This window comes from Cicer arietinum, chromosome 7 (genome assembly GCF_000331145.2).
Source record: "Cicer arietinum cultivar CDC Frontier isolate Library 1 chromosome 7, Cicar.CDCFrontier_v2.0, whole genome shotgun sequence".
Classification (NCBI taxonomy): domain Eukaryota; kingdom Viridiplantae; phylum Streptophyta; class Magnoliopsida; order Fabales; family Fabaceae; genus Cicer; species Cicer arietinum.
In genome coordinates, this window is record NC_021166.2 from 44,390,908 (window position 1) to 44,402,176 (window position 11,269).

At 30.6% G+C, this 11,269-nt stretch overlaps 2 protein-coding genes across 3 annotated transcripts in view; both read left to right on the plus strand.

The window, feature by feature from the left end:
• Positions 1-3,928, plus strand: part of LOC101491095 (chlorophyll(ide) b reductase NOL, chloroplastic) — a 6,666-nt gene extending 2,738 nt beyond the window's left edge. The window contains exons 9-14 of one of the 2 annotated variants that reach the window (XM_012718850.3): positions 768-818; positions 2,051-2,101; positions 2,171-2,212; positions 2,664-2,774; positions 2,920-2,978; positions 3,601-3,928. In XM_012718850.3, the coding sequence (XP_012574304.1) occupies positions 768-818; positions 2,051-2,101; positions 2,171-2,212; positions 2,664-2,774; positions 2,920-2,967 (303 nt within the window). In that variant the 3' untranslated portion in view covers positions 2,968-2,978; positions 3,601-3,928. Of the gene's footprint in view, positions 1-767; positions 819-2,050; positions 2,102-2,170; positions 2,213-2,663; positions 2,775-2,919; positions 3,157-3,600 lie in introns of those variants that run through there. The other variant, XM_073363776.1, reaches the window with a different exon arrangement.
• Positions 3,929-6,816: 2,888 nt separating this feature from the next.
• The window catches only part of LOC101490546 (probable inactive leucine-rich repeat receptor-like protein kinase At3g03770), a 7,708-nt gene continuing 3,255 nt past the window's right edge, over positions 6,817-11,269 (plus strand). The window contains exons 1-6 of the mRNA XM_004511112.4: positions 6,817-8,609; positions 9,190-9,320; positions 9,498-9,738; positions 10,183-10,385; positions 10,475-10,521; positions 10,772-10,883. Coding sequence (XP_004511169.1) covers positions 7,073-8,609; positions 9,190-9,320; positions 9,498-9,738; positions 10,183-10,385; positions 10,475-10,521; positions 10,772-10,883 — 2,271 coding nt within the window. The 5' untranslated portion in view covers positions 6,817-7,072. The remainder of the gene's footprint in view (positions 8,610-9,189; positions 9,321-9,497; positions 9,739-10,182; positions 10,386-10,474; positions 10,522-10,771; positions 10,884-11,269) is intronic.

The following is an 11,269-nucleotide window of genomic DNA, read 5'->3' on the forward strand; positions in this document are numbered from 1 at the left end:
GGGAAAGAGGGATAACCTTTTTGGTAATCAAGCCAGGTTGCTATTCTGAGGTGTTTCTTACTGATTCTTGCTTTCTTTGACCCCTTCCCGTGATAATAAATGTGAGACTTCATCACTATAATTAACTTGATCTTGTTAAAAGGATGCTACTTTTTGAACTAGTACATGGAAAAGAAAATGTAGTCTGACAAAAATATTTTTTTTATTGTCATTCTCGAAGTATAATTATAGGTATTTAGTGAGAAATGAGCTTATCAGCTGAAAATCCTGAATAATAATAATAAAACTAAACAAGTTACCATCATTACGTTGGTCTGAGTGGAGCTAGACTAGGATCCCTTAAGCATGGTTTCAATTTGAGCTTTGTGGATAAAAAAAATGGTTGGGAGGGGAGAGCTCACTAAAGGTGGCCATTCAAGTTCTCTGTTGGAGATTAGCCATTGGCAAAATCAATCGGTACTTTGCAGTTGACATTGTTAACAAAATAACTAAAAATTAACTAGAATTGGGTTATGTGTTAGCTATCCTACACAGTTGACCTGCAATGCCTGACAGTTTCTTTAATAGTATAGTAAGCTACATTATTCTGCACAAAATATTGTCCTACTTATTGTTTAGATGATTAACATTTCTAGCTATTCATCAGAGATTTATATTAGTAAAGAATTTTACTTTTTGCATTCATATATGAGATGTTTGCTATGCAGGAATACCACATTTAAAGTATCTTGTAAACTTTAGTAAAACAGCCTTTTGAAATTTCACAGGCAGAATTGCAGATGCAAGATGTTAAAAATGTGATGGTTCACAATCTTTCGGTATGTTTTGACTTATTTATCCTTTGATAATGTATAATCGGCATTTCCACATGGATATGTGTCTTCTATAATATAAGCACTGTTGTAGTTATTTATTCATATGATGAATTTAGTATACCTGACTGCAAAGAATTAGTAATTTGACATGCTTTTTGTTGTGCCGAGTGATTCCAGTCCTTATTACTCTATTAGAACTGATGAACCCCTTCGCATTTGTAGCCACATTTTCTGAGTTACTGGTTTCGATATGTTCAATTTGTAATGAACATATGCATATTTATTACCGTACACTTTCTGAATGATTTTGTTAGTAAAGGAGCTTAAAACAAAGCTGTTAGTTTTAGCAATGATAAAAACCACCATGCTTATCCAACTAGTCCATCTACTTGAAAATTTGAAATAATAATGGTAGCCTCATCCATAAAACAATTAAAGAATTTAGCCGTTGATTGAAAAATCAATGATTGAGATTATGATAAAATACATTCATTCACACGTATAACAAATATGAAGTTGTTAAAATCACAACTGTTAATATGTCATCAACACGTATAACTCTCCATTGTACCCTTTAAAGTACATCCCTTGTTAGTAAAACTACCAAATTAAGCTTAATCCTTTTGACCAAAATGTAACAATAGTAGAAAACATTGATGCTGTTCTTGAGCCTGACCAACAAAAAGTTAACCCCATCTACGAAGAAATGCTGAAAAGTATAGTATTCACTGACTTAGTTAGAAAATTTACTATAGATTCATAATGTCCTGGATCCCACCATTTTGGGAGCTTTGTAACACCAGGTTGCCCATTATATTGTGCCAATCCTATTACAGATTTTTCATGCCTTGAACAATACAGTGGTTTTGAGGGTGTCTTTATCAAATTATAAGAGAGCAGATCATACTTGAGAATAACACACTGTATATGTAGATCATGTGGGGAAACACACACGGATATGATCTCGTGAAAAGCTGAGTGGCTTACTGCCATTATTAAGTGTAATTTTTCATGTGAGACCATGTCACTTTCATTGTTTACTTATTAATTTATTTATGGTTTTTTAGTTTGTTCTAATGTTTTGGTCATTTCACACTTCGCCTTAAAGATGAATTAAGAAAAACACATTAGGATGGAATTCCTGTAAAAGCTTTAATGGTTGATGCACTCTCATTTCATCTCAACTGTAATGACTTGTTTTTCTCTCTTTACCCCGTTCTTTTTTGGAGTTGCAGCCAGGAATGGTTACAACAGATCTGCTCATGTCTGGTGCCAATACAAAGCAGGTAAATATGCAACTATCTTATAGTTTCCAACTAGTTCTTTGGACTGACTTATTTCTTTCTTCTTTGTAGGCAAAATTTTTCATTAATGTCTTGGCCGAGCCAGCCGAAGTGGTAAGATGTTCATAGCAGGGATTGGTGATAGATAGATAAGCTAACATTGTGTCCTATAGCATTACATCCAATTGTTTTCATCACCGACGGAGCCAATGATTTCTATTCAGTTTCATAAATTTGCAGCTTTTATGAATAACTTCATGAAAATAAACTCAAGTTGAAGAATGGTGTAGACATCAGTAAAATATTTGAAGTGAAGGAACATTATTAACATTTCGTCCAAGTGGAACATTATTAACATTTCTTCCGAGTGGAACATTATTACATTTCTTCCATAGGCTTAAGCTATTAAGTGAAGGAACATTTTACATTTCTAACATGTCTGTCATGACTTGTAATACGGATGACACTTGCACCTCATCTACATATTTTGCTTTCCATTTTTTCAGTATTTTGTGACTTTTTTTAACTTAGTTTGCTTTTTATCTAATGCTATGGTGATTCCCAGGTTGCAGAATACTTAGTTCCAAACATAAGATCTATCCCCACCAACAGAACAATGAAGCCAACATACATCCGATTCCTCACTGGTTTGAAAGCCTATTCCCAGATATTTTCAGTTAAGAACAAGCCTAATATTCTGTAGTCTAAATCTCATACTTGCATGCAAATGTCCTAAATTTTCTTAATCCATGGTGCTATTAACGTAAAATAGCATTTCTATCATGTTCAGAACTTAATGCCTCTTTTCTGTTACCATGCAGAGATTTGCATTTGGGGCAAGGAGGAACCGCTACATTCTTGAAGATTGAACAGCATAAAAGTAGGTGCCATGTTCAATTTTTGTCAGACCCCTCTTCATTTGTCGTTTTTAAAGTTCAATGGAACATTAATTATTGTTTTCTCAATAATACTCTGCAACATTTATTACAGAGAGAAGTAAGTGGAATGAAATAATAAATAATTAAGGGTATTATAGAAAAAGACATAATTTTATCAAATTGATTGTCATAGTATGTGTAAATAACCTTCAAATGTTAAAAAAAAAAGGAAGGGATGGAGGATTTGTTAGGAAAACCTTTGCTCTAAGTGGTGAAAAGACTTTTTTACTATAATAAACTGACTTCAACTCTTTAAATAAACTAATGCATGAATAAAGAGAAATTTTCATTTAATTCTGTATTATACTACATTTGTCCTTAATTATAATATCTTTTGAGAAAATGTGTCTCTAAATATAAGCATTTTTTTAAGCTATGAGGTGCATTTTTAATTTTTTTCAAACATACTCTTTATTAATAATACTAATTTATTTTGAAAAACGAAAAGTCAAAATAAATATAACATCTACATATAAAAATTAATATTACTAATAACATTTACATGTAAAATTTATACATTAAATTCACTTCATATTTTTCTTAAAAATGAGAATTTATGATTAGGAACTATTGTACTATTTGTACAACGCAACACAGTTTCACTGTTTTGGAAACGCGTTGTATACTCCATGGGAGAGAAAAGTTCCAAAAAGAAGTCACGGGTGAAATTCTCATCGACAACGAACTAGAAAAATGAACGATACACAACATCATATCCGGTTCTGGTGAATTCCAAGATTCTTCAATCATTGAGATGTGGGTCTCCTTTAATTTAGTTTCTTGTTCCTCGACATGTAATTGATAGCTAGCCAAACATTAATTTAAACAATTAAGCAGCTTGTATATTTTCGAAAATCATATTAGTAGATTGTAAACATCTATATCACTTTAATTTCGATCTTTGTATGAATACCCATAAAGGACTAAGATAAATCAAGAGATTGAGGTAATGTGGTTTATAAGCTTCAATGAAAGATAAATCATTAGAAGTATTCAAGTTTTAACTCTAACTTAACAACTATTGACTAGATTTCAGATAATCAAAATGATAATTGAAAAGATAAAACAAAACTAAAAAGATAATTGAAAAGCTAAAACAAAAACTAAAATAATAAAGGAGGTTTCACTTGTGTTGAAGTAGTGCTATCATTGTTCTTGTTTTGGGTATATATATATATTAAAGGAGGTTTTCACACCAAAGCTTAGTCATTGTTAATTCTCAAACAAGTGCGTGTGTAAAGTAATATTTTAATTTCATGGTGAATAATTTCTTGCGGAAAGAAGTGAAGGACTTTGGAGGTGAAGGGAGAGTTATAATCTTATACTTAATTGGAGTTATTTTATAAAAATAAATCTTTATAAAGTATAATAAAAGAAATGAAAATAAATCTTTCACACCTTATCACTATAAATTTGTAATTCAATTTGCAAAGTTCTAAAATCATGTTGATCTTTGCTTAATCTGGGATAAGTTTTGTTTTATGAAGTTTTTTTAAATAAAATAAGGAGGTAAAAGAATTCGATCTCCATTCTCAATATGTTACTAATAATTTTTTACAATAATAACATTCACAACATTGACTATTCTAAAATATAAAATAAAGGATCCATTAAAAAAATTCATGGATAAAACGCGAGTTCAATTTTTTATAAAGGATTTGTTGGTATTTTTAATGGATAAAAAACTATATTTGAGAATGGATACGTATTTTAAACATCTAATTTCTACCCATACTACTAATTATTATCTTTATTTATTATCATTTTCTATTTCTAATTTTTGCAGCATTCATACAACTCAAGATCTAACATTATTTCAGTTCATTAGATCCAAACCTTCTGCTTACAAAATGTATATATCACCTTTCTCTAAGTTAAACAAGAAAATGTTAAGAGCTGGCTAACATAATTGTTACTCCTTCCTATTTTATTTTTTTTTATATTAAAAATAGCAGATAAAGTTATCAAGAAAAAAAGAAATATTGAGATCAGTTAGTTAAATTATTCATGATGATAGTATAATTTTGAATTTATTCACAAATATAGCCTTTGTGTTCTTTCATATCCTTCTTGTATGGGAAACTTTTTCTCACAAAAATAAAGGTATAAAAAGATTATTTTTACCAAAGGTGTAAAAACACAATTGAACAATTAATATTGTTTTGTTGAAAGGAAACAATTAATATAGTTGAAAATGAGACTGTTTGTTTTACATAAAACCAAAAAATGCACCATTTTATAGTAAAAAGGACATGGGATATAAGAGTATATATTTTATGATAAGCTATGTTTGGTTCATGGTTATATTTATAAATATAGGTTTGTTCCTCTTCATTTATTTGTCGTTATTGTGTATCATTTTTCACGAGAACAGAGCACTGATAGCAGAAGCAGACCCGTGAGGCTTGGTCCCACGTTTCTTTGTCTTTTTCATTTCATTCACCAGACATAAAGGGATGCACAACATTTTTTACAATTCACAAATGTGTCACGAGTATAACAAATCCTCTGTCTATTATGTACTTTTCATAGTGTGACTCGTCGTGGGTGCTATGAATTTCGAGGCAATGGCCAAATCCTTAATTTATTTAAGATAATAAATTCTTTTTTATTCATGACTTGACATGTTTAGTGGAATTGTGTCCAATTCAACTTATGGATCCTTTCACCAAATTACATTATAAACGTACCACAACACAACTAAATCAATAATTAATTACGATTGATTAGTGAAAGCCTAAAACATGACAAATCAGCTATGGCTCGATTAAAATGACATTTTTGGCACCACGTATGCAACTTTTTAGGTACTTGACAAACAGCTTTTATATCTGTGTCATTTTTTTTTTTTGACAAGTTTTTGTATCATGTTAGTGCTACACAATTATTTAATGATATATTAATGCAGTTCACCTCGGTAATGCAGAACCTCAATTTTTTTGTAAGTATGGTGGTTAATTGTCAAAAAAAAAAGTCTGGTGGTTAAAAAAATAACTAAATTAACTTTTGTTTTTATATTCGAAAGGTGAGGCAGTACACGAATTTTTTTTTCTCCATATTATTATCATTAATATTATTTGAATTTTATCTTTATTTATTTATTTGACTTCTACTATTTGACCTTTTTTAAGAGGAATTCTACATTTCTAATTTATATAACTTGTTTTGCAATTTCGTTTTATTTAATAATTTAAAACCCAGTTGTTGTTCTAACATATTTTCCATAGAATATATAGATTGAAACCAATAGAATCAAAAAAATAAAATAAAATAAAATAAATAAAATTAATCTTGAAGATGGACCAGTATATTAGGTTTCTAAGAAGAAACACAAGAGAGCAATGTATGCCAAACCAAAATAACCCAAATTTCAGTGAGATACACAACAAAAGAATACACCATTTTAAGAATTTAAAAATGACATTTAAGTGCTGCCAAACTTGAAGATCAAAAGAAAGTAGATTGCAAAAAAGGGTAACGCTGGAATGAGAATGTGGTCCTAAAATACTTCTTTGGTTTTTCATTCCCTAGTTCATGCAGAGTAATCCCACATTTCAAAGCTATCCACATAGTGTAACACATTTGACAAATCATCAAATATATGATAAGAGTTGGCTAATGTATTCAATGACAATCTTTTAAATAGATCTCAGTACTTGGAACAATTAATTTCTGATTTATAGTCAAAGATATCATAATTCAATTTAAATAGATATAAGTATTTCAAAATATGTCATCAAATATTCAATTTAAACAAGTCGATATTTAAGGAAGAACATCTATTAAAAAATATCAACCCTTTAAATAAATCTCATTATCTCACAGAGAGACAATTCTCCAACTTGTGTCAAAAAAAAAAAAATCACACATTACTTTTACAAAATGTATGCATGAATGAGAAAGAACCAACAATGAACAGATAGTTCATTTGAATTGAATGAATGGCAGAGGCTGCATCTTGGTCTTAGAAGCTTAGCTCAAAACCTCTTGTATTGTAAACTTTATCTCTCTCTTTCTCTCTCCACTTGAAGAAAAAATGGCAAAACCATTTTCACATTCAGAACAACTACTTCTCATTCTAATCTTGTTTCTTTCCATCATCAATCTTTCACAACAGTTACAATTTTCTGAGTCTCAAACACTCCTCAAACTTCAGCAACTTCTTGGCTATCCAACATCACTAACAACCTTAAGCAGCACCATAGATTTCTGCAACATTGAACCAACACCTTATTTAACACTAGTTTGCTATGAAAACAACTTAACACAATTGCATGTTGTTGGAAACAATGATTTCACCTCTTCATTATTGCCTCAAAATTTCAACTCATACACACTATTTTCAACACTTTCCACTTTATCAAACTTAAAAGTCCTCTCTTTGGTTTCTCTTGGTTTATGGGGTCCCTTACCTCAAACCATTTCTCAATTGTCTTCACTTGAAATACTCAACATTAGCTCAAATCACTTTAGTGGAAACATTCCAATTCAACTTTCACATCTCATCAATCTTCAATCGTTAGTACTTGATGACAACAATTTCAATGGTGAAATTCCAAATTTGTTAGGCTCACTTCAAGGTTTGGTTGTTCTTAGTATGAAGAAAAACATGCTTAGTGGTAACTTGCCAAATTCATTGAATAATCTTATTACTCTTAGAGTATTGGATCTATCAAATAATCAACTAAATGGTGAATTACCTAATCTTCACAATTTGGTTAACCTTCAAGTTCTTAACTTTGAAAATAACACATTAGGACCTCATTTTCCTTCTCTTAACACAAAGTTAGTTTCACTTGTGCTTAGAAACAATAGCTTCAAGCTTGGAATTCCTTCTAATATAAGTTCATTCTATCAACTTCAAAAATTGGACCTTTCTTTGAATGGTTTTGTAGCTCCATTTCCACCATCTTTATTGTCACTACCTTCAATCAATTACCTTGATGTTTCTTCAAACAAGTTCACAGGCATGCTTTTCAAGAATTTTTCATGCAATGATGATCTAAAATTTGTGAATTTATCTTCAAATCTTTTGAAAGGTGAACTCCCTACTTGTTTGAGACCAAATAAGAAAAGGGTTGTTTTGTATGCTAGAAATTGTTTCTCAAACGAGAAACAAGATCAGCACAGATACAATTTCTGCAGCGGTGAAGCTTTGGCTGTGAATATCACACCTCATCAACAACAGAAGCATAATAAAGGAACAACAAATAAAGCAGTGCTTGCATCAAGTATGGGAATTGCTGGAATACTCATTGTTGGTGTTGTTATCTTGGTTATTAACCAAGTTCATAAGAAAAAGGTTGTGAAAACACCTTCCATATCTAAATTGGAGAGTGTTATTGTTAGTGAGATACAGAATGAAGATAAAGAGAAAACTACTACTGCAAGGTCCATAGTGGAACATATCATCAAAAAGGTTCCTGATAAAAATGCTATGAAAACATTGTCAAGATCCATAAAGGAGCATATCATGAGCCGAGTCAATAGCGGACGCCATGTGAGGACACCTTCAAGGTCCATAATAGAACATGTATCATCTGTTAACACTGCAAAGCTACTCACAGATGCAAGTAAATCCTCAAATCCTTTGCTTTGTTGGTACATAAACTTTGATTCTGCAAAATGTGTTTATTTGGTTTTAGGGGAACACAAGTTTTTGGTAGTACTTTTTTTTCTTAATGTAGATGTATCAATGCATAACAAATATTTTGAACTTATAGTTGAAGAAATTTTTGGTTAAAATAAGTGCACAATCTATTCTGCCAAAGTGCAGAACTTTTAATAGAAACCATGCAATTAGAACATGTCATTTCAAAAAGCCTTTTCCTTTCTATTAAGGACCTGTTTGGATAAACAACTTAATTATGTGTTTATAGAGTAAGTGTTTATCATATAAGTTTTTTCTATAACAAAAGATAAAATATAATCAAACTGTATTCATATAAGTTATATGTTGTTTCATAGGCTATCTTGTTGAGCTTATGGAAATAAACTGAAGACAGGTTATAGACATGTCATAAGTTGTTACTATAAATTCTCTCAAATAGTTTTACAAGTGCTCATGTCAGTAGATGAACTCAAATAAACGAATCCAAATAGGTCATAAGTATTACACATCACATATAGTCACTTTATATTCTTTGTGAACAGGGTGCATATCTCAAACAATGAAGATGGGAACTGGCCTTCCTGCTTATAGGACCTTTGCTTTGGATGAACTTAAGGAAGCTACAAATAATTTTGATGCATCAAGTCTTATAAGTGAAGGTACAAATGGTCAGGTATGAATTTGAAGTTATTGAGGCTGATAGAATAGAATCATATTTGTCTACCAAATATTTGGCATTTTCTTTTTAGTTATTACTTGATACTTTCCTTATGCTGTAACTGGAAAATTGTGTAATGTTTTATAATCTTTGTGACTTATAAAAACTCAATTTATTAAACTATGATGTCAGATATATAAAGGGGTGCTCTCTGATGGGATGCATATTACAATTAGAGGTATGAAGATAAGAAAGAAGCACAGCCCTCAGGCCTATATGCACCATGTTGAGTTGATTTCAAAACTTAGACATTCACATTTGGTTAGTGCACTTGGACATTCTTTTGAGTGCAACCAAGATGATTCAACTGTCAACACTATATTTCTCTTATTTGAGTTTGTTCCAGACACAAGTTTAAGAAGCCGCATCTCTGGTGAGCAAAATTTTCCACTACATTCTTCCTTCTAATTTATCTTTGGTAAAACCATGCCAGGGTCCTTAAACTTAATTTAAAGTTGAAATTAGATTCTTTATCTTTGTTTTCATGTCAAATTAGTCATTTATCTTTAAAAATATTTACATTGTTGAACCAAATTTCGTTCTTAGTCTACTTCTGTTACAATGTGTGTACATGATCACTGAATGAAATACTATAAAGAATGTTTCTCCACTCAGCACCACAAAAACTAAAAAAAAAATCATGTTAATTTTGCTGGATTAGATATTCTAACAGTCAGTATGATGTAATTTAGATGTTATCTTGACAAATTGAAGATGTTATTTACCTATTTTCCTTTACCTTTTCTGCCATAAATTTAAAAGAGTTAGCACATTAGGAAATGAGTATATGTTCTCTAATAGCATTTTCTTTCAATAGGATCTACAGGAGAAAAGCTTTCTTGGACACAGAGAATAGCAGCCACAATTGGAGTAGTGAAAGGCATTCAGTTTTTGCACACAGGAATTGTGCCTGGACTATATTCAAATAATCTCAAGATAACTGATATTCTTTTGGATAACAATCATAATGTTAAAATAAGCAGTTATAATGTGCCACTTTATGCTGAAAACAAAAGAATGGTAAATGGATTAAAAAAAATCAGTTTGTATCTTCACTTGTTTATGATAATATTATTTCTCATCATAATTGTTTTCTTCAAAATATTCAGGTCAACCATGGAACTTCTCCTGGAGTAAAAGGAAATCTCCAAGCAAGGTGAAAAATTGTGTTTCCTTGATATTACAATGGTACCTAATTTTACCTAACTTTGCTTGCCACATTACAGTTCATGGTAAATATGTAATCTGAATCGTTGTATTTAAACAAAGTTTTGTACTCTAACCCTAACCATTGCATAATGAAAAAATGCAACAACCACTCTATTGTCAGAGACGTAGGCACAAGTGGTTGAAGTCTGTGATCAATTGTTGTTCTAGGAAGATGATTGCATTAATTATTTGTGCAGGATAAAGGATGAAGACAAGAATGATATCTATGATATTGGGGTAATCTTGCTTGAAATCATTCTTGGAAGACCAATAATGTTCCACAATGAAGTTGGAATATTAAAGGATCTAGTAAGTATTACCTTCAAGTTTCTCATTTACCCTTTAACCAACTTTGTGAAATCTATCTAAACAAACTATTTCTATGATATGTCCAAATGTTATTTCTTCATTATTTTCGTAAGTTTCTCGAAATAGCTTTATTGTCGTGGGTTTTTGCTTTCAATATCCTCATTTTTTTTTTAAAACACTAAAATACCCCTATTTGAAAATTAAACACCAAAATTCTCTTTTTTTTTTTTTTTACCTACAACCATTTGGAATGGCGACTTCTTTGAGGAAGCCTAAATTTCAAATGGCTACTTCCGACTTGGTTTTTGAAAGAAAAAAAAAATTCAATTTTTTTTTTAATTTTTAATGGAATTATATATATAATTAATTAATATAATTCATAAAAA